Below are 24,709 nucleotides of genomic sequence, written 5' to 3'. Positions count from 1 at the left end.
ATAAGTTTTAGGTCTTTTTTTTTTTTATAAACCACTTTTAGTTGTTTATTATTGTTTTTGGTTTCTTCTTTTTCTGTTTGTCCACAATGTATATGTACAATATGAATATGTATATATATATACATATATATATATATATATACACACACATATATATACACACACACATACATATACATATACACATACATATACATATACACATACATATACACATACATACACACATATTATATATATTATATATATATATACATATATATACATATATATATATATATATATATATATATATATATATATATATATATATATATACACACATACACACACACATATACTTCACATCTGTCAATTTGTAGCTTTTTTTGACAGGTAACACAAATGCAGGGGTCCCCTTGGTCTTTGGGCCACACTATGGGCCGGTCTCAGCGCCCGTAGGCGGCACCGTAGTGCTTATGTGCGGATGTCATCCATCAATTCCAGGAATAATGCAGTGGTCTGATTCTGGGGAAAGCAGATTCCCATCGTTACAGGAGGAGCGGGCCATATGGTGCGTGTGCTGCGTGCACCCTGGGAGCGCAGCAGCTGCCCGCACCCTGGGCCTTTCACACACTTGTAGCTAATGAAGCATGGCACGGACGCTTAATGTCTGGGTCACGCTGAGCGCAGCCTTTCCCCACGCATTGGTCGTCAGCGCCGCGCCATTGTACGCAGCCCTTCATGGCGGGTGACTACTCACTTTGGCATGTTGTCACATGGCGAGGCTTTCCTCTTGCGCTCCTGGCTAGCAGGGTCGATTGAACTGTCCCCGAGACCACTCATCTTGACCTATTTCACACCTGTTGAAAGAAAAAAAAAAAAGTTAGCAACTTTCCAAAAAAAGGAGGCACATCCAAAGAAGCGTTACACTGCCCAAACTCAGACTGGTGGCAAGTATGCAAAAATGGACAATCCCTTTAAGGCCATCTTTTATATGAACGCACATGATGATGACTTCAAAGGGGTTGTCAAATTATGGCAGAACTGCAACCAGAAAGCTTGTAAATGTAAAAAAAAAAACAAAAAAAAACACGCTTCTAATGATTTTGCGGTTTTTTGTGCTTTTTTTTGGTACATTTTTTAATTTTGACTTTGATGTGTTTTTTGGTGAAAAATAAGTGATGGGTGGACCGGACTGTGAATTCCAACCCCTGCAGGTTCAAAGGCAGCTGCGGGGTCAGACACTCGGGGGGAAAAAAATAAAAATAAAGTAAGACTAAAGTAAAAAATAATAAAACTAGCGCGATTTACTTAGAGTCACCTGCACGGCTGTACACTGCTCCCGCAGCTGCTCATTCCTCTTCCGGGGCCGCTCATTAGGCTCATGCATATTCACTGCTTAACACACTCACGGCATCTGTGATTGGTTACAGTCATACAGTGGCCCCAGGCTGTGTAATGCTCCCAATCACAGACACTGGTATTTTTAGGCTGGGGGCTCCCAATAACATGGGTCTCCCCAGCCTATGAATACCAGCCCCCAGCTGTCTGGCTTTATCTTGGCTGGTTATCAAAATTGGGGGGACTGCATGCATTTGTTTGATTAATTTATGTATTTTTACTGTATACTATAGACCCGTAGGTGAGGTGTGTGATTGGAGGTGTCAGCCAGACTGTCACACAGCGCGGAGGCTCTGTCTGACTGCAACCAATCACAGACAGTGGTAGGTGGGGGAAGCAGTGAATATGAATGAGCCTAATGAGCAGCCCTGAAAGAAGAATGAGAGGCCGCAGGAACAGTGCGACAGCCGCGCCGGTGATCGGTGAGTATGAAGCGCTTCCTCCTACCCACTTTGCGCCGGATTCTGGTCCCCATAGATTATATGGGGACCGGCATCCGGCCAGATACTGAGGATCAATCCCCTGCCAACTCAGGGTTGGAGGGGGATTGACCTGCGACTCCTCCCATCACTAGTGAGAAACGCAAATAGATAGAACATGCTACAGACAATAAAAAACTGCAACATGTGCACAGCAAATCTGACTTCTTATAGACTTCGCTGGGATGTCAAAAGTGAGAACTTTCTAACAACAAAACATGCGCATTATATATATATTATACACACACACACATAAATATATACACATAAATATATAATATATATAAAAATATAAAAACAATATATATATTTTAATAAATATATGCATACACACACACAAATATATATATAAAAAAATTCTATATCAAAGTATATATATATAAAAAAATTATATATATATATATATATATATATATATATATATATATATATATATATATACACACTCATTTATATTTATGTGTGTGTGTATCTACACACATATACATATACATACAATATATATATAAAATCACACACACATACACAGTATATATTTATACATATATAGCCTAAGTTGTATATAACTTCATCACATTTTCACTGAATAAGGCCATGTTCACACATTCCATTTTTGCTGCGTTTTTTTTTTTTTTTTCTGCAGCCAAAACCTGCTCTCTTGGCAGTGAAGAAGCAGCTTCTAAAAGCTGGTTTTGCTGAGTTTTTGCTGCTTTTTTTGGGCTGTGTATTTGGAGCCCCACTTTTGTTGAACATTGTCTCTGTATACTATTAAAGTCTCTATACAAATTTGTAAAAACTATTTTGTACAGAAGGTGTTCTCCTTTAAATAATCCCAAAAAGCCCAATAAAAATCAGAATAAAACGATTTCTTTAAAACCCTGACCAGGTGCAGACAAAAAACGCCTCCTCCTGCAGACACATGGCGGCCAGGCCGTCCCCAACTGGTGTCTCTGGGAGCCCCGAGATCAGATCTGTCTATGCCGATGTTACATAAGACGGACGGCAGTGAATCTGGTCTGACAGGTCCAACCCCAGATCTGCTGCAGTTCAAAGCAACCCAATACATCCACAGCTTCACACGCTACCTCCCTAATGATCAGCATCTGCACTCACCGCCCCGCGCTGCCCAGCTACACCAGAGGCTCACTCCACCGCACACACTTAATACTCCACTCACATCACTAGCTCCATGGAGGCCGGCGAATGCACACAGCAAAACACAGGATATTCACATACATAGGAGCAGTATTATAGCAGTTATATTCCTGTACATAGGAGCAGTATTATAGCAGTTATATTCCTGTACATAGGAGCAGTATTATAGTAGTTATATTCTTGTACATAGGGGACAGTATTATAGTAGTTATATTCTTGTACATAGGGGGCAGTATTATAGTAGTTATATTCCTGTACATAGGAGCAGTATTATAGTAGTTATATTCTTGTACATAGGGGACAGTATTATAGTAGTTATATTCTTGTACATAGGGGGCAGTATTATAGTAGTTATATTCTTGTACATAGGGAGCAGTATTATAGCAGTGATATTATTGTACATAGGGAGCAGTGTTATAGTAGTTGTATTCTTGTACATAGGGGACAGTATTATAGTAGTTATATTCTTGTACATAGGAGGCAGTATTATAGTAGTTATATTCTTGTACATAGGGGGCAGGATTATAGTAGTTATATTCTTGTACATAGGGGGCAGGATTATAGTAGTTATATTCTTGTACATAGGGGGCAGTATTATAGTAGTTCTATTCTTGTACATAAGAGCAGTATTATAGTAGTTATATTCTTGTATATAGGGGCAGTATTATAGTAGTTATATTCTTGTACATAGGGGGCAGTATTATAGTAGTTATATTCTTGTACATAGGGGGCAGTATTATAGTAGTTATATTCTTGTACATAGGGGGCAGTATTATAGTAGTTATATTCTTGTACATAGGGGGCAGTATTATAGTAGTTCTATTCTTGTACATAGGGGGCAGTATTATAGTAGTTCTATTCTTGTACATAGGGGGCAGTATTATAGTAGTTCTATTCTTGTACATAGGGGGCAGTATTATATACTCTTACAGACAAAGCACAGCATATTTTGAATACTATGTTACATTGTTCCTTTATTTTAGACCAGTTGGTAAGAAGTTATGGGAACATTACATTGGTGGGAGGGGGGGTGCGGCCATTATTTCGCCTCCCGTCCACTTCCCGTACGTTGGAAGTAGAGTAAGAGGTTTGATGTGTCAGGGGAGAAGTGTAAGTGAGATCCCGGCTCTCTCGCAGCTAATGGACTGGAATCAATAAGAGTAAATGGTGTGTTTTATTGCGCGGCAGCACTGTCTGCTCCATGTCTTCAGATAAGCACCCGACATTACCTGCCTTTAATTCTCTTTTTGACCTAGTTGGCGAATTAAGGAAATGTTCTCATCGGTCACATGACTCCTCGATATGTCGTACGGCTTTATCTGTGACACGCTTGGGAGGGGCTCCGGGAATAAGAGGCACAAATTGATTGACAGGGTAAAAGCTCTGAATATGGGAATATTTGTAATGTAGCCCATCATCAATAAGAGCCATGGACTGGAAGACAGTCCCAGGGGGGTTCAGGTCTTATAAAAAGAAAGGAGGCGGCATGAGCCGGTAAGGAAACTGTATTTACTAATAACTCATGTATATTATTAGTCATTGATGTCCCTCGCCCCAAATGTCCAGATACGCCCAGATCCACAGCAATAGTGTGCACTGAGCATATGTAAATCAGACTGGGGGCGTGTCCGTGCACTCGCAAGGCCGCCGAGACGCGCCCCAGAGCACTCACGAGGTGCCGAGACATGCCAAAGGGCACTCGCGAGGCCGCCGAGACGCCAAAGGGCACTCGCGAGGCCGCCGAGACACGCCAAAGGGCACTCGCGAGGCCGCCGAGACACGCCAAAGGGCACTCGCGAGGCCGCCGAGACACGCCAAAGGGCACTCGCGAGGCCGCCGAGACACGCCAAAGGGCACTTCCATATAACCTCTACACTAGGTTTCTCATGACTGACAATTGGATCTCTACAGAAGAGGTGTCAATTTTTTAGTGAAGCACAGCTATACAGTCGGACTACTACGTGCATATATTAAAACTTTCCTCCAAATTGTGTCAGGAAATGCCCGTCCCTCATTGGCGGCTGCCCCTCTCCTCTTAGAATGGAGCCACGAGGAGCCACGAGGCTTATTATACACACAGTCTTGCAGGACCCTCAGCAGACGAGCGCTGTGACAGCCGCCATCCCTCGCAGGCCCCGTCATCCCTCGCAGGCCCCGTCACACGCACAGATGCTGCACGGCATTCTTCTCTTCATCCAGGATGGCAGCGAGATCCAGACCCAATACAAAGCCCGGCCCAGACGCTGCATTATCACCAACACATCTCCTGTATCACATAGGAAAATAAGGAGTAATGGGAGGAGGCTACTACGTAAGGATCTAACACGTCTCACAGCTGAGGGTTTGTTACAATTGTGTCCAGGCCACATAATGTTGCAGAAGACTGTTCTGTTCTGGTTGTTACAAATGTATCAAGTAGAAGAGTGGAGATCGGATTCTCCAGACCGAAGGACCCTCAGCTGTGCGACCAGAGCGTCCTCCGCAGATCCCCCATAAGAGAGCGTCATCTACAGATCCCCCATAACAGAGCGTCTGCACAGATCCCCCATAACAGAGCGTCATCCACAGATCCCCCATAACAGAGCATCATCCACAGATCCCCCATAACAGAGCGTCCTCCACAGATCCCCCATAACAGAGCGTCATCCACAGATTCCCCCCATAACAGAGCGTCATCCACAGATTCCCCCATAACAGAGCATCATCCACAGATCCCCCATAACAGAGCATCATCCACAGATCCCCCATAACAGAGCGTCATCCACAGATCCCCCATAACAGAGCGTCATCCACAGATCCCCCATAACAGAGCATCATCCACAGATCCCCCATAAGAGAGCGTCCTCCGCAGATCCCCCATAAGAGAGCGTCATCTACAGATCCCCCATAACAGAGCGTCCTCCACAGATCCCCCATAACAGAGCGTCATCCACAGATTCCCCCCATAACAGAGCGTCATCCACAGATTCCCCCCATAACAGAGCGTCATCCACAGATTCCCCCCATAACAGAGCATCATCCACAGATCCCCCATAACAGAGCATCATCCACAGATCCCCCATAACAGAGCGTCATCCACAGATCCCCCATAACAGAGCATCATCCACAGATCCCCCATAACAGAGCGTCATCCACAGATCCCCCATAACAGAGCGTCATCCACAGATTCCCCCCATAACAGAGCGTCATCCACAGATCCCCCATAACAGTTTGCCAGCTGCCTTCTGGTTATAAGTATGCTGTAGTAAGCTTTTCCTATTATCTTTCATACTCAATTATATATCGCCATCGTATACTGTGGCGATTTACAGACCTCATCGCTGTCGCCATCGGGGCTCACAATCTACATTCCCTCTCACTCCTTGGAGTGTGGGAAGAAACCAGAGTAAATTCACATAAACACAGAGAACATACAAACTCCTTACAGATGTTGCTCTTGGTGGGATTTGACCCCCGGACCCCTCCGTGCTCCTCCCCGAGCCCCTGGCGTAGTTCCAGTAATCCGGCACCGTGGCCCATGTGGCGGATCAGTGGACCCCTGCACATCGCTGCGCACCCTCATCCTGCTCTGATCCCTCCAGCACAGGCCCCGTATACAGATGTGTTTGTGAGGATTTCTCATCCCCCGGGGACATATCCCAGACAAATCAGCTCCTCTGCTGGGGAGGAGGATCCCGGCCAACATGCCTCCCGAGCATGGCTGCTGCTTACCTAGAGTTATAAGGATTAGTGAGCGGCAGCGTCTGCCATCACAGCGCAATATACCAGAGATATAAGGGAAACAGTCAGCAGATTCCTGACAGGCGGGTGCTGCAAGTGCGGACAGGAGAGGACGGAGAGCGAGGAACACCGCTATATCCTCATCTAGAACGCTGGAGTCACTGTGTATATATAATACTGATCCGGAGTTACCTCCTGTATCATACTCCAGAGCTGCACTCACTATTCTGCTGGTGCAGTCACTGTGTACATACATTACTGATCCTGTATTACACTCCAGAGCTGCACTCACTATTCTGCTGGTGCAGTCACTGTGTACATACATTACATTACTGATCCTGAGTTACCTCCTGTATTATACTCCAGAGCTGCACTCACTATTCTGCTGGTACAGTCACTGTGTACATACATTACTGATCCTGAGTTACCTCCTGTATCATACTCCAGAGCTGCACTCACTATTCTGCTGGTAGAGTCACTGTGTACATACATTACTGATCCTGTATTATACTCCAGAGCTGCACTCACTATTCTGCTGGTGCAGTCACTGTGTACATACATTACATTACTGATCCTGAGTTACCTCCTGTATTATACTCCAGAGCTGAACTCACTATTCTGCTGGTAGAGTCACTGTATACATACATTACATTACTGATCCTGTATTATACTCCAGAGCTGCACTTACTATTCTGCTGGTGCAGTCACTGTGTACATACATTACATTACTGATCCTGAGTTACCTCCTGTATTATACTCCAGAGCTGCACTCACTATTCTGCTGGTGCAGTCACTGTGTACATACATTACTGATCCTGTATTACACTCCAGAGCTGCACTCACTATTCTGCTGGTGCAGTCACGGTGTATATATATTACTGATCCGGAGTTACCTCCTGTATTATACTCCAGAGCTGCACTCACTATTCTGCTGGTGCAGTCACTGTGTATATACATTACTGATCCTGAGTTACCTCCTGTATTATACTCCAGAGCTGCACTCACTATTCTGCTTGTGGAGTCACTTTATACATTCATTATTGATCCAGAGTTACATGATTTGTGCCAGATTACAACCTCCCCTCTGCTATGACTTTCCATATGATCTTGTGTAGCAATCCTGGCTGTGCACCCTGCTGCGTCCCAATCCTCTCGCCCCTCTTCCTCCCTTCTGAGAGGCTAGACTGAGGGGCTGCTCTGGCCATGAAGGAGTTAAATCAGCCCTGTCCATATTACTGAAAGGAAGTGGGAAGAGATCTGAATGCTTAGTTGCCTAATGGGGTGGAAAGTAGCAGAGCTGTGTGCGCAGCGCTGAGGAGGCCTGGCACAGGACTGCCGCGTACTGAACTCTTGGGTCTTCTCTTTGTCATATAATGTAAACCGAAGTCTTTTGTGAAATCCCTGACTACAGAGGAGACCACAAAAGGAAGAATTGTTCAGTGCGGTTTTGAGTCCAGACCCCACTAACGCCATCACATCACTACCAAGATGTATAAACACCGGCCTGGAATGACCCCTCCGTAATAAAAATGCCCACGGCGGGCACAGGACACAGCCCGACAGCCGGAAATCCTGCAGGAAACATCAAGTCCGGAGCAATGTATCGATCAGATGTAGCAGAGCCGATTATGTGCCGGGAAAAAGTGAAATGTGGGCCCTGAGAATAGGCAGATTTCCCGTCCGGTAAGGTCCGCATTCACCGGTTGACTCTCGGCAAGACTCAATACAACAGTCTTGCAGATGTCTCGGAAACAAAAGATAATTTGGGCCGAAAGAAAACCGGACGGATTCTACGGTGTGAGGTCCTATTCAGTATTCAGGCCATTCACACACAAACCCACCAAAAACAATGGCATGGGATCTCACGTGGTCCGGAGGGATTGGTTCTTGTTTGGCTTTACCTCCTTCCCTTGGCTGGTCATAATTCCCCACACTCTTTATATTGGAGGTCCAAGCACAAGTGCTCACCTATCTGGTTTGAACCCTCCCTCACAGGGCCACACGGGTTAAATACACTCATGAAAAAGACCCAATGGGAGGATGAGGACGATCATCTCCCGTTCATGGTAAGGTCTTCAACTCACCGTAACTATCAATATCATCAACATTGGCCATTGAGTAATAGGGTGAAAACTTGGATGTATCTTCCCTGGTTGTTGAAAGGCCTCTTCATATGAAGAATTATCCAAATAAGCAGCGGTACCCACCTGAGACTAGAAGACTTGGTTCTTATTTGCTCTCATCTACTTTCCATGGTCTGCCTTAATTCTCCAAACCCTTGTTCGCAAAGATATTTTGAAGGCCCATACCTAAGTTCTCATCACCCATTAAAATAAGGGATGCAACCACCTTGGGTCCTCTCTCTCGGGGCACTAATGGCTAGATATAACCATGAAGGAGACCTTTGATCTCCACCGAACGAGAGGTCCGATCATCTCACGGAATATTTTTTAGGTCCTCTCTCTCGGGGAACCAATGAGAGGCTATAGCCATGAATGAGACTAGAATGAATGAGAAGTTATAGCCATGAATGAATGTTCTCCACCCAATGAGAGGTCCAATCATCTCACAGAATATTTTTTAGGTCCTCTCTCTTGCGGCACCAATGAGTAGATAAAACCATAAATGAGACCTTTGCTTTCCACTCAACGAGAGGTCCTATCATCTCACTGTTCACAGGATATTTTTTAGGTATTCTCCCTCGGGGCACCAATGACTAGATAGAACCATGAATGAGACCTCTGTTCTCCACCCAACGAGCGGTCCGATCATCTCACCGCTCTCAAAATATTTTTTAGGTCGTTGTTGTCATTAAATTGGCCTTGAGACATTCCCATTCGAATTTCTAGACAATGTTTTTTTGAGAAAATTTTGAGTGAGGTTTCAAAAACGTTTTATAAACAGCTACACTAATTCATTTAACCAACTTTATTTGCTTTAGGCAGAAGGTAAATTATATCACGAGGTCCACATGGTCCTTTTTTCTACCTGCCCACTCCATAGCCAACAGTGAAGGGAACAGAGTTCATTATATGGATGGAAGTTTAGATTTCAATGGTCCCGAAACTGAGAGAACCAAAGATAAGTAGTTTGGATTCTATCATGATTGGAGTTGATGATTGGTGGAGGCTGTCACCTACAGATAGTATTTTCTAGCCTTTGCTTGAAATCTGAAGCCACATTTTGTATTGAGGCATATTCTGGAATAAGATAAGGAATGTCCATGGAAATACATTGATCCAATCACTTTCCATATAACAACTTGGATTAACATGAACGTGGGAGGTCCGACCAACCTGCTAAGTGCTGGATCTCCAGAAGGTTGACCAAAAACATCCAACATGATGAGGCGATTCATTACATTTCTATGGAAATTGACAAGCTGTAAATAACATGGGCATGAACCAAATTATGTTTTATGAAGGACCCTAACAATTCATGGAGTTCCAGCTTATGGAGGACCATGTTGTCTTCTCTACACAGGACTATGTCCTTTCTTAAGGTTTTCAGCCACATTGAGATATAACAGATGGTGTTGAGGCGCCAACATCAACTGCAAAGCTCCTGTGGCCCCTTAGATTGTTCTGTGCTCTGTTTTTCTGACAATTTCCTGGGGATTTCCCGTGTTTGACCTGGCTTTGATCAGATAATCTGTGTAATGACCCTGACTTGACTTCCTGACCCTTTCTTTTTTCTGCTGCCCATTTCTAGGCCTGATCTTTTCTGATTACTGACCCAGATACAGCTTGATCTTGGCTTTGACTTATCTCGTTATCTAGGACTGTCTGTTAGGAACTATCAAGGTATCGAGTCCTATCCTAGATATTCAAACACCACCAACCACATTGATGGAGTGAAAATCGAGAAGGGTCAACTCTAGAAAATGTTTACTGGTTGTTGGCCTTCTTCCATCTACTCATACATTTGACCAGATGATGGTTCTCCAAAGTTCTATCATCTAGTTGGGGACTGGGACCCAGCTTGGACAAGAACCCAATACAGCGCATTAGATGTGACTTAAGGTGACCATATACCCACCCAAATACGCATTTGGACATCAGCTATTCCTCCTAACTCAATACCCACTCAGTTTGTCCGAGTGTGCATGTTATTTCATTGGGAAGATGTAAAGAAGTCACTTCCAGACAACTTTTCCAATGGGCAGGAATGGACTGGAAATGTCAAAATCCAACATGTCCAACACTTCTTTCCAACATCTGGCATGGAGGATGAGACTTTGTGGATGTTGGGCCGAGCCCACCAAAATCAAGAAGTTGGTCTGACATCCAGCTAATGTCTATGACCACCTCCGCTGGCCAGTGTTTTGGTTAGGGCCTGGAGGAAGAGACTCTGGAGATGTTGGGCCATGCCCACCAAAATCAAGACGTTAGTCTGACATCCAGATAATGTGTATGGCCACCTCCGCTGGCCAGTGCTTTAAATGGCGCATGGAGGAAGAGACCCTGTATATGTTGGGCCAAGCCCACCAAATCAAGACGTTGGTCTAACATCCAGCTAATGTGTATGGCCACCAGTGTTTTGGGGGTGGGTGGGGAGGGGAGAAGAGTGATGGTCAACTTGTCAGACTGATCATTCTTTTGTGTAATGTTCCTTGAACATTTTTGAAAATTGAAAAACTAAAATAATCTGCACTTTCCTAGCTCTGGACCAGGCTGTGGAACGACGGTCACGGATTCACTTCCATTGTGTGGATGTAAACGCTCGCAGTCCTCCTGTATGTCAAATACGAAGCGTAGGAAACCATAGAAACGGCACTCAACCCTCCGACCATGTGAACCGCGCCAGAATAGACAATCATTAGCGGCTTATCTCAATGCTACAGAACTTAATAGATGGTGGGGGTGGTAGTGACGGACCCATTAACCCCATTCAACAGAAAGGCAGATTAAAAGGCAATAATGAGTCTGAGTCTGATAAGAGGCGAAACGGCGGAGTAATTCACCACGTGTTCATGGAGTTATTGACTACAAATGCCTGGGAACTGCAAGTGGATTCTTTAACAGAAATGATAGACGGAGGAACAATGGGTCGGCAGGCTGGTGGGTGTAGCCCATCAGGCTGTGAACCTGTTGATTTCTGCAAAACCAACCTTATCCATGCCCAGTCTCTCAATCCTCTCCATGAAATGTCTGGGAGAAATTTAGTTCTCTATCGTTACTGGAAACATGCACACTCGACTACACTGAGCATACCTGTATGTAGACGAGTCGGGAGGAGTTTCTGTAGGTCAAAAAGTGTTTGGATGACAGTCAATAAAAGGTATATGGGCAATTTAAGACTACTCTTACTTTCTACTTGTCACGGGGTCCTTCTCCGATATCACACAATCAACAGAGCGAGAGATGAGTGAGCAATCCAAGGTTCCTTTATTCCATGCAATTCAGATGGTTCATAAAAATAATCCACGAGACAGAGGGTAAAATAGTCCAGGAACACAGATATAGTCCAGTAAGGGATAAAAATGTTCAGGTCTCTCTGAGAAGCCTCAGCTTCTCCCACAGAGGATAAATCAGTCACAATCCTCCAGCAGTACTTTTCCAGGGAAATTAGGGTGTCTCAACGGCTCTCTCAGGTGCTGCCTGTAGCTGCAGCTTCTCCCACAGAGGATGAATCTTCCTGCTTCTCTTCTAGTTCCCAGCCAGACTGACTAATCTTTAGGTAAAAGAGAGAGTTTAGGTGGATCCCAGGCCCCCTCCCCCAGACTTCGTGACAAAAGCCCGACAGGGGGTGATTAAACCTGCAAACAGAACAATGTATACACAAGGAATACAGAGTGGACAGAGCAGCACACCTAAAATACAAACCTACACAAAAAACTATACACAACCCCCCATATTCCACCATCACGCTACTTGTCAACAGTTCAGGATTTGCTGAAAAACTGAAACTGTCCTGGCAAATTCGGGGGATGTCCTGCATCCATACATGGGGTCCGGGATGTTTTTGCGTGGGTTAGGCTACTTTCACACATCAGTTTTTTTCCATCAGGCACAATCCGGAAAAAAACTGATAAAACGGATCCGGCGCCGGATCCGTTTTATACCCACTGATTTGTATTAGTGCCGGATTGTGCCTGATGGCCTTGTGTTGCATCCAGCTTTTGCCGAATCCGTCGTAATTGGCTAATGTGGCGGCCGGATGGAACGTCTCTTGTAACGTTTTTTTGTCTCTGACAAAAAAAAAAACGCATCGCGCCAGATCCCGCGCGATACGACGTGATTTACAATGGAAGCCTATGGACGCCGGATCCGGCGTAATGCGGCAAAAAAAAACAAAAAAAAAAAAAAACGGATGCGGCCGTCGGACCAGTTTTTGTAAACTGAGCATGCTCCAATTTATTGAAAAAAAAAAAAAACGGATCCAGCAAAAAAATTGGACGGAACGGATGTAAAAACGGATGTGCCGGATCAGTTTTTTTGACAGATCAGGTATACCGAATCCGTCAAAAAAAATGATCAGGCACATTCGTTTTTGCATATTCTGCGCCGGATCCGTTGCATCAGGCACAAGCCGGATTGTGCCTGATGCCAAAAAACTGATTTGTGAAAGTAGCCTAACTATTCTTTGAACTAGTTTATAAAGTTGCCTTTTGCAAACCGTAGTGCCCTTATGGATTAAATTGCCTTGGTGCGTTAATTCGGGCACCCATGGGCCCCCTCCATCATGTCATCTTTGTACCATTATGATATATGGCCAATGGCTCGGTTTCAAATATTTAAATTCACTATAAACTGCAAGTTTCAAGTCCCCGAAGACTAAACTAAAAACTAAAGTAAAAAAAAAAAAAAATTCTCAAAACTCCAATAATCTTACCCCTAACCCTAGAAAAAAAAAAACAAAAACAAACATATTTGGTATGGTGACTGTGCAGAGATCCAATCTATTAAAATATTAAATAAAAGCAACAAAAAAAAAAAAAAAAAAAGAAAAGAAAAACACTAGAACTGTTGGTTTTTCAATCACAACAATACAAAAAACACTGCATGTACCACAAAGTGATAGGAATGAAAGCTGTGGCTCCATGGGCAGAGTACAGCTCCAGCGACACAAAAGGAAAATAGTTACAGTCATGGCCAAAAGTGTTGGCACCCTTGTAAATGTTCCAGAAAATAAAGTATTTCTCCCAGAAAATTATTGCAATTACACATGTTGTGCTAAACTCATGTTTATTTCCTTTGTGTGTATTGGAACAACACAAAAAAAAACTGCAGAAAAAGGCAAATTGGACAGAATTTGACACAAAACCCCAAAAATGGGCCAGACAAAATTGTTGTCCCCCTCAACGTAATATTTGGTTGCACGTCCTTTATCCTTTGGAATAAATAACTGCAATCAGTCACCTCCTATACCAGTCCACAACCTTCTTCCTCCTCTCACCTGGAATCTCAGACTCTTCTTTATTAACGTCTCCAGGTCTCTCATATCTGAAGACGTCTTCTCTTCTCTTCTTTCAACAGCAATTTTCAGATCTCACCCCAGGTGTCAATGGGATTTAGATCCGGCCTCATTGCTGACACTTCAGAACTCTCCAGGTCTTTGTTTCCATCCATTTCTGGGGGCTCTTAAGTGTTTGGGGGTCTTTGTCTTGGAGGAAGACCCCTGACCTAGGACATACACCCAGCTTTCTAACACTAGGCTCTACATTGTCACTTAGAATCCTTTGGTAATCTTCAGATTTCATGATGTCTTGCAGTCAAGTCAAGGCCCCCAGTGACGGAGGCAGCAAAATAACCCCAAACATCTCTGACCTCCACCATGCGTGACTGTAGGTGCTTTGCTCTTTACTTTGTAGGCCTCATTCTATTTTTGGTAAGCAGTAGAATGATGTGTTTTACCAAAAAGCTCCATCTTGGCCTCATTTGTCCACACAGCGCTTTCCCAGAAGGATTTTGGTTACTAAAGTTCATTTTGGCAAACTGTAGTCTAGCTTTTTATATGTCTCTGTGTCAGCAGTGGGGTCCTCCTGGGTCTTATCCATAGAGTTTAATTTCATTCAGATGTGGACAGATAGTTTGCACTGACACTGATGGGCGACACGGTGGCTCGGTGGTTAGTATTGGGGACCTGGGTTCAAAACCCATCAAGGATAATATCTGCAAGGAGTTTGTATGTTCTCCCCATGTTTTTGTGGGTTTCCTCCCACACTCCAAAGCCATACTGATACAGAGAATTTAGATTGTGAGACCCAATGGTGAAAGCGATGATCAAGTCTGTAAAACACTATGGAATTTACGGCGCTATATAAGTGAATAAAATAAATAAATGCACCCTGAGCCTGGAGGACAGCTTGAATTTCATTGGGGCTGCTTATCCACCATCAACCTTTCATCAAATTTTCTCTGCCATTCACATCCAGGGAGATTACCTACAGTGCCATAGATTGTAAACTTCTTGATTATGTTGCGCACCGTGGACAAAGGAACATCAAGATCTCTGGAGATGGACTTGTAACATTGAGATTTGTTGATATTTTTCAACAATTTTAGTTCTTAGGTCCTCAGACAATTCTCTTCTCTTTCTGTTCTCAATACTTAGTGTGGCGCACACACAGACACATAATGCAAAAACTGAGTCAACTTCTCCCCTTTTTATCTTGTTTTAGGTGTGATTTCCATATTGCCCACAGGTGAATTTGAATGAACATCACATGCTTGCTTACCCACAATTTTGGAAAGGTACCAACATTTTTGTCTGGCCTAATTTTGGGGTTGTGTGTGAAATTAAGTTTACTTTGCCTTTTTTCTCTCTTTTTGTATTGTTCCAATATACACAAAGGAAATAAACGTGTATAACAAAACATGTAACTGCAGTAACGTTCTTGAAACAATTTCAAGAGTGCCAAAAACTTCCAGCCATGACTATATAGGTCTCAGAAAATGGTGACATAAACCTATGTTATTTAAAAAAGAAACAACAATCTGCTTATTTTTAAAGGGTACCTGTCACCAGATTTGGTGACTATAAGCTACGGCCACCACCAGTGGGCTCTTGTATACAGTGTTATAACATGCTGTATATAAAAAGCCCAGTCTGCTGTGTAGAACGTAAAAATCACTTTATAACACTCGCCTGAGGGGCGAGTGCGGTGCAGACTGGTTGGATGGGTGTCTCCGTTCTCCGGTACCGACACCTCCTCTTTCGGCCATCTTTGTCCTCCTCCTTCTGAAGCCTGGGTGCATGACGCGTCCTACGTCATCCACACTAACCGGCATTGAGGTCCTGCGCAAGCGCACTTTGATCTGCCTTGAGCAGGGCAGATCCAAGTATTGTAGTGCGCCTGCGCAGGACCTCAATGCTGGCTAGTGTGAGTGACGTAGGACGCGTCATGTACCCAGGCTTCAGAAAAAGGAGTACAAAGATGGCCGAAAGAGGTGGCGCCGATACCGGAGAACGGAGACACGCATCCGACCAGTCTGCACAGCACCGCCCCCTTAGGCGAGTATTATAAAGTGATTTTTACGTTCTACACAGTGGCCTGGGCTCTTATATACAGCATGTTAGAATGTGTATATAAGAGCTCAATGGTGGGGGCCACAGCTTATAGGCTTCAAATCTGGTGACAGGTTCCCTTTAACCACTAAAAAAATAAAAAAAAGGCACTGACATGTAAAGTCACCTCACCAGGACATTTTTACCACACAATGAATGCCGTAAAAGAAAAACTTCAAAAACAATGGCAGAATTGAGTTTTTTTCATCATTTAACCTCAAATGTACATTATATGGCGTCATTAAGAACTACAACACGTCCCTCAAATAACAAGCTGTGTTTGTGGACACCTAAAAAGGTTTTGCCTCTTAGAAGAATAGGATGACATAACAGGATTTCGGGCCTAGTCATCCAGGAGAAGCCTTTCTTTCCTAGGTGCTCTCCTTCCTGGTTAATGGAAGGGGTATATAGAAGGACACTCCCTTCATGAGGTCTATATACTTTATAGATGGGGATTGTCGTCTTGTTTGGACTTCATCTCACACAGATTTCAGCCAAAATTTACTATGGAAGCTTAGGTTTCCATGGCGACTAATTCCCAGAAATGCGGATCCTCGACATATTGCAGAGGCAATAACCCTGCGTTCACCCGTCTTGTTAATTAATTTAGTGATTAATTATATGGGTGGAAATCTGAGCGATATACAGGAATAAATTAGAAACTTTGTTTTTTTTAGGTTTTTTTTTTAGTTTCTAGGCCCCAAATCCTCATTTTTTGCAGTAATCAGATGATTATGACATTCACTCCCTGTTAATGATCGGTGAAAATAAGAGGTGACAAATCTTACATTAAAAGAGGTTTTCTGGCAGGAAAACAATGATTTGTGCATTTTTTTTTTAACCCTTTCCTTCCTCCTTCTAATTTTTATTTTTGCACTTTATTTTTTTTTCTTTCCCTTCTTCCAGAAGCCATAACCTTTTATGTTCACGCCAGTACACACTACAGTACAAAAGTTTAGGGTCACTTAGATATTTCCTTATTTTTGAAAGAAATGCACATTTTTTTTCAATGAAGTTAACATTAAATTAAACAGAAATCCCCTCTATACATTGTGAATGTTGTAAATGACTATTCTGCTGCAAACGTCTGGTTTTTAATGCAATATCTACATAGGTGTATAGAGGCCCATTTCCAAAAACCATCACTCCAGTGTTGTAATGGTACATTGTGTTTGCTAACGGTTTCAGAAGGCTAATGGATGTTTAGAAATCCCTTGAAAACCCTTGTGCAAGTATGTTAGCACAGCTGAAAACAGTTTTGCTGATTAGAGAAGCTATAAAACTGACCTTCCTTTGAGCTAGTTGAGAATCTGGAGCATTACATTTGTTGGTTCCATTAAACTCGCAAAATGGCCAGAAAAAGAGAACTTTCATGTGAAACTCGACAGTCTATTCTTGTTCTTAGAAATGAAGCATATTCCATGCGAGAAATTGCCAAGAAACTGAAGATTTCCTACAACGGTGTGTACTACTCCCTTCAGAGGAGAGCACAAACAGGCTCTAACCAGAGTAGAAAGAAGTGGGAGGCCGCGCTGCACAACAAGACAAGTACATTACAGTCTCTAATGTGAGAAATCGACGCCTCACAGGTCCTCAACTGGCAGCTTCATTAAATAGTACCCGCAAAACGCCAGTGTCAACGTCTACAGTGAAGAGTCGACTCCGGGATGCCGGCCTTCAGGGCAGAGTGGCAAAGAAAAAGCCATATCTGAGACTGGCTAATAAAAGGAAAAGATTAATATGGGCAAAAGAACACAGACATTGGACAGAGGAAGATTGGAAGAAAGTGTTATGGACAGACCAATCGAAGTTTGAGGTGTTTGGATCACACGGAAGAACATTTGTGAGACGCAGAACAACTGAAAAGATGCTGGAAGAGTGCCTGACGCCATCTGTCAAGCATGGTGGAGGTAATGTGATGGTCTGGGGTTGCTTTGGTGTTGGTAAAAGTGGGATATTTGTACAAGGTAAAAAGGGATTTTTAATAAGGAAGGCTATCACTCCATCTTGCAATGCCATGCCATACCCTGTGGACAGCGCTTGATTGGAGCCAATTTCATCCTATAACAGGATAATGACCCAAATCAACCTCCAAATTATGCATGAACTATTTAAGGAAGAAGCTGGCAGCTGGTATCTATCTGTAATGGAGGGGCACGCCCAGTCACCAGACCTCAACCCTATAGAGCTGTTGTGGGAGCAGCTTCACCGTATGGTACCAAAAAGTGCCCATCAAGCCAATCCAACTTGTGGAGGGGGGAAGCATGGGGGTGAAATATCTCCAGATTACCTCCACAAATTAACACCTAGAAGCCAAAGGTCTGCAAAGCTGGAATTGCTGCAAAGGAGCGATCTGTGCCGAAAGCCAAGTGTGAAGAGGAAATTATTATTCCAAGTAAAAATCCTTATTTCTGACCTCGTCACTGTCTGGACGATATTCTCTATTCATTATGCAACTCATATGATAAATAAAAGTATGATATTCATGGAAAAGACAAAATTGTCTGGATGACCCCAAACTTTTGAACTGTAGTCTATAGTCATATGAGGGCTTGTTTTTTGTGGGCCAAGGTGTAGTTTTTATTATAACACCATTCACATTACCATATAATGCACTGAAATACAGGGGAAAATGCCAAATGTGATGAAATGGTGAAAATAAAATGCAATTCCGCCATCGTGTTTTGTTTTTACGACGTTCTTCGTCCATTAAACATAACCTGGTATTAGGATTATCCATGTCAGATCGATTACGACGATGCCAAACTTATATAGTGTTTTTATTATTAAATTATTATTATTTTAATGGCTTTTCAAAAATTTTAAAAAAAAAAAAATATTTGGATGGTGTCGCCATTTTCTTATACATAATTTTTTTGTTTTTCATTTTTCCATCAATGTTTTTTTTTGGCGTGGGGAGATGACATTTATTGACCCCATGTTTGGGTACATAACATATTTTGATCGCTTTGTATAGTATTTTTTGGAGGAGAGTGTGGGGAAAAAATGCAATTCTGTTTTGTTTTTTTTTACATTTTTGTTTTATGGTATGGGTTACATAGTGTATATTTTCATAGATCAGACTTTTGCAGACACGATGGTACTACAAATGTGTGTTTCAAATATCCGTCAGCCGGCCATGTTTTAGGCCTCCTTCACACATCCATGTCTCCGGTACACGCGACGTCTGTTTTCACATTAACACGTACCGAAGACATGGAGACATGTAGACTAATTAAAATCAATGTGTCTGCACACACATCCGTGTTTTCACATAGACTGTGTATCTGTGTGCTCCACACGGTGACATGTCCGTTTTTTTCTGCTCCTAGAGCACGGGTGTCACACATACCACACACTGATGTGATCTGTGCGACACGTACCGGAGAAAACACGTGTCTTTGAAATAAAATGATTTTTCTATACTTACCTGTCTCCAGCGCTGCTGTCTTCTGGGCCCACTCATTATGCATATTCACTGCACCACGGACCCGGAAGCAGCAGCGCAGGAGACCACAGCGCCGGGGACAGGTGAGTAAAAAATTCCTGTTCTCCGTGTGCTTCCATAGATAGCACGCGGAGAACACACGTGTGCCAAAATCATGGCACACAGATGGCCATACGCACCTTCAACACGATCAGTGTTTTCCACGGATGTGAGAAGGAGGCTTTCTTTAACTGACAGCAAGCAGAGATCTTGAAAAGGCTGAGAAATAAATAAAGGAAAACAAGATTGGGTTCACATGTCCTGTAGTCATTTATTATCATGGGTCAGTTAAGAGATCCGTTTGCAAAAATTGTGCAAGTTTACACATCTTTTTTGTCCATTGTTAAATAACGGATGTCGGCCATGATCTGTTTCTAACATGTGGACTTTATGGACAAAGGATCCCTTAATGCATATGTGGCGCCCTGGACTAGCCAGGTCGTCACAGGTAACACACACACACCCCCACCCCCATTAGACAGTAACATTAGCCAAACACAAAACCCTTGTTGCCTCCCTCCAGGGTCTGATGTCCACACCAGGTAGGGCGGAGCCAAGCGGTTGGCCCCACCCACCGAGGAGTTCACAGGCCTGGAGGCGGGAAAAGAGACAGATTTGTCTTGGAGGTTGAAGTGAGAGGAGTCAAATGGAGAGTGTCTGGGTTTGTGGCCCAGGCACTGACAGCAAGGTTGGCAGACGGTGGTGGCCGTCTGCAGGAGTGGTGGATCGACGCGGAACCGTAGGACCGGGGTCGGGCGGTGGCCCGCCGGTACAGACCGGGGAGCGAAGTGAAGCCAGCACACACAGACAGGGCCATCGGACCCCGACTAGGCTTGGAGTCGCCATCAACAGTCAAATCCGAGTGTGACAGGAACCCCAGGGGTTTCCTAACAACCAAAGACCCGTTAGAAGGCAACCGTCCGCACCGTGAGGGTATACAGCTACCGCCTAAGGCTAGAGACCCAAGAGCCAGTGCCTGCGGGCAAACTGGCTCCTTCGGCATCCATACACCGGGGAGCGGACTACCGTTGGGGACCCATCGTAGTCAAGACAATACACAAAGGTGCAAGGAAAGACAGCCGCCATCACCTGTCCGGGGAGAGACACTGCAGCCGGCCGCGGGACTAGTCCATCCAGCCGTTTGGTTTACCGGAGACTTTGTGCATCTCTTACTGAGTGAGTACACCCGTGCCATCCGCCACCGCACCGCGCTGCCCCTGCAACACTGCACCTCACCGACCCTGCCTCCCCGTCTCACCACCGGGCCCCGGGACCACCAACCCCTACCCACAGAGGGGGAAAACAACATCCCAGCTGCTCCCTACCATCGCTCCCGGGATACCCGTCATCAGCAGCGGTGGTGCCCATCTTCACCACAACCCGTGGGTGGCGTCACGGACTAAATCCCCCCAAACCAACCACCCTTTTCACTCACGGGCGGGGAGCGCCGCTCGAGTCCCCGCATCCGGCCCACCGCTCGAGCCACCGAGCAACAGCCGCAGCAGCGCCGGACCCGAGCGTTAGCGAGCGTGACATCCCCTCCGCCCGCGACACATAGCCTTAGAGTGTTGCAGAAATGTTTTGCTTGGTGAGGTGACCGATTCAGCTCTGCAACATGTGCGGTGAGCATTGGAGTCGGCACATAGGTAGGGATCGGGCCAGCGGTGCACGGAGCAGTGACAGGGACGCTTTATGCAAGCGCGGCAGGGAAGGGATGTAACGTCTTTGTTGTTGGAGCCTCTTCTTATTCCCTCCGGTTTAAGACTGTCTAAAATTTCACCTGAGAGGAGACGGCAGCACATGACTTCCATCAGATATCACATTGTAAGAGCATAAATCCGGCACCGTTACCGAAGTCCCCGTCCATGTTATATGATGTAATATAACGGGATATTAAAGGGATATGTCGATCCTGGTATTGAAGGGAAACAGCGTAATTTACAGTGCCTTGTGAAACTATTCGGCCCCTTGAATTTGTGAACCTTTTCCCACATTTCAGGCTTCAAATATAAAAGATAAAAATGTTAATGTTCTGGTGAAGAATCAACAACAAGTGACACAATTGTGAAGGTGAACGAAATGTATTGCTGATTTAACACATTTGTCTGAACATTGTGGCGTGCAATATTATTCATCCCCTTTACTTTCAGTGCAGCAAACTCACTCCAGAAGTTCATTGAGGATCTCTGAATGATCCAATGTTGTCCTAAATGACTGATGATGATAAATATAAGCCCCTGTGTGTGATCAAGTCTCCGTATAAATGCTCCTGTTCTGTGATAGTCTCAGTGTTCTGTGTAAAGCGCAGATAGCATCATGAATACCAAGGAACACAACAGGCAGGTCCGTGATACTATTGTGGAGAAGTTTAAAGCCGGATTTGGTTACAAAAAAGATTTCCAAAATGTTAAACATCCCAAGGAGCACTGTGCAAGTGATGATATTGAAATGGAAGGAGTATCATACCACTGCAAATCTACCAAGACCCGGCCGTCCATCCAAACTATCACCTCACACAAGGAGAAGACTGATGAGAGATGCAGCCAAGAGGCCCATGATCACTCTGGATGAACTGCAGAGATCTACAGCTGAGGTGGGAGAGTCTGTCCATAGGACAACAATCAGTCGTACACTGCACAAATCTGGCCTTTATGGAATAGTGGCAAAAAGAAAGCCATTTCTCAAAGATATCCATAAAAAGTGTCAGTTAAAGTTTGCCACAAGCCACCTGGGAGACACCAAACATGTGGAAGCAGGTGCTCTGCTCAGATGAAACCAAAATTGAACAATTTGGTCACAATGCCAAATGATATGTGTGGCGTAAAAGCTCATCACCCAGGACACACCATCCCCACTGTCAAACATGGTGGTGGCAGCATCATGGTTTGGGCCGGCTTTTCTTCATCAGGGACAGGGAAGATGGTTAAAATTGATGGGAAGATGGATGGAGCCAAATACAGGACCATTCTTGAAGAAAACCTGTTGGAGTCTGCAAACGACCTGAGACTGGGACTGAGATTTGTCTTCCGCTGATCCAGCAGGTACCATTTGCCCCCTTTTTGGCTTATTACACCTCCCACCAATCCTATATTCATGGCTCCATTAAAAGGCCATGCAAAAAGTTCAACCGCTTAGATGTGCTGGTCAAATCAGGATCATAGCATATAAACAGTTGGAAATGGGAAAAAAAAAGTGTCCCTTTAGAAGCCAAACACCAAACCCCAAAACATTACAATATTACAGTACTGCAGTGTACTGAACAAGTGATCACAGGTGGAGGTCCCTTAGAAAGACCAATAAAAAAAAAAAAAAAGATAAAAAAATAAATAAAAAATAATAATATAGTAAATACAAATCTAAAATAAAATACTAAGTTATTAGGTATTGCTACGGCCGTAACTGTATGAACTAATAAACTATCAGAATATTCATCAGATAGGATGATCGTCAAATTGAATGAAAAATAAATAAAAATGGTAGAATCGCTGTTTTTGGTCACTTTCGCTCCCCGCCCCCCCCCCCCCCAAAAAATGTGTTAAAAATGATTGAAGTGTAATATGAGATTCAAAACCGTAGCAATAAAAACTACACATCGTATAGCAAAAACCCAAGCACTGACAATAACAAAATACAGAAAAGTTCTAGGTCTTTGAAGGCAAGAAGGAAAAACGGAAAGCAAAAAGGGGCCCAATGGGACTCCTGTTATTTAGGGCCCCGCACAATCTATCTATATATAGATATCACCATTGTTTGTACATTCTAATAATCATTGTGAGGAACATCATAAAAATCCCAAATGCCCCAGACAAAGTCCCGCAGCAGCCAAACATAGCAGAAAGCGGAGAAGGTGGAAGCAGCGAGCGGCCGGGAGGGCATGGTGCCAGGCTGCTGATTAACCTGCGACTCCACAGTGACTCTCGTCTACACCCCGGAGAGCGGAGGACCCGGAAGACAAATGGTAGACCGGAGGCAGTAGAGACCCTTATCATACTGCACCCCATGTCACAGCAGTCACACATCATCACTATATACCTATACACCCCATGTCATACCGGTAACACAGAAACTTCCCTATTACACGGAGCAAAAATATAAATGTAACTCTTTAGTTACTGCTCCTATTTTTCATCGAAAACTTTTTCTATGAACACAGAAGGCCTTTTTCTCTGAAGTATTGTTCGGAAATTTGTCTAAATGTGTGGAATTCTCCTTTTCAGACAAAATCCATCCTCCTCACAGGTTTGGTATATAAAGATGCTGATAAGATAGCATGAATATTGCACAGGTGCGCCTTAGGCTGGCAACAATAAAAGGTAAAGTTTTACAGTGGTGGGGAGATCCGGGAGGGGGGGGGGGTGTTTCATGATTTGGCGTTATGTGTCCGAGTAGACAGTCTAAAGGCCGCTTTACATGCTGCGATATCAATATCGATAACGCTAGCGAGCATACCTGCCCCCGTCGGTTGTGCGTCACGGGCAAATCGCTGCCTGTGGCGCACAACATCGCTAACACCTGTCACACGCACATACCTGCTCTACGACGTCGCTCTGACCGGAGATCCACCTCCTTTCTAAGAGGGCGGTTCGTGCGGCGTCACAGCGACGTCACACGGCAGGCGGCCAATAGCAGAGGAGGGGTGGAGATGAGCGGCCGCAGCATCCCGCCCACCTCCTTCCTTCCGCATTGCCGGTGGACACAGGTAAGGTGAGGTTCCTCGTTCCTGCGGTGTCACACATAGCGATGTGTGCTGCCTCAGGAACGACGAACAACATCGTACACATAGCAGCAACGATATTAAGGAAATGAGCGACGTGTCAACGAGCAAGGATTTTTCGCGTTTTTGCACTCATTGATAGTCTTTCATTGGTGTTACACGCTGCGATGTCGCTAACAGCGCTGGATGTGCGTCACTAACGACGTGACTCCGACAATATATCGTTAGCAATATCGCAGCGTGTAAAGCACCCTTAAGGTT

General features: G+C 44.2%; 1 protein-coding gene across 6 annotated transcripts in view; it reads right to left on the bottom strand.

The window, feature by feature from the left end:
• NCOA1 (nuclear receptor coactivator 1) overlaps nucleotides 1-24,709 on the bottom strand; it is a 406,646-nt gene that overhangs the window by 107,722 nt on the left and 274,215 nt on the right. For all 6 annotated transcript variants that reach the window (XM_075341274.1, XM_075341275.1, XM_075341273.1 and 3 more), the window contains one exon: nucleotides 743-842. In XM_075341274.1, the coding sequence (XP_075197389.1) occupies nucleotides 743-825 (83 nt within the window). In that variant the 5' untranslated portion in view covers nucleotides 826-842. The remainder of the gene's footprint in view (nucleotides 1-742; nucleotides 843-24,709) is intronic.

This window comes from Anomaloglossus baeobatrachus, chromosome 3 (assembly GCF_048569485.1).
Source record: "Anomaloglossus baeobatrachus isolate aAnoBae1 chromosome 3, aAnoBae1.hap1, whole genome shotgun sequence".
Taxonomy (NCBI): Eukaryota; Metazoa; Chordata; class Amphibia; order Anura; family Aromobatidae; genus Anomaloglossus; species Anomaloglossus baeobatrachus.
Note: the sequence above shows the minus strand (reverse complement) of the source record. Positions and strands in the feature narration are given on the sequence as shown.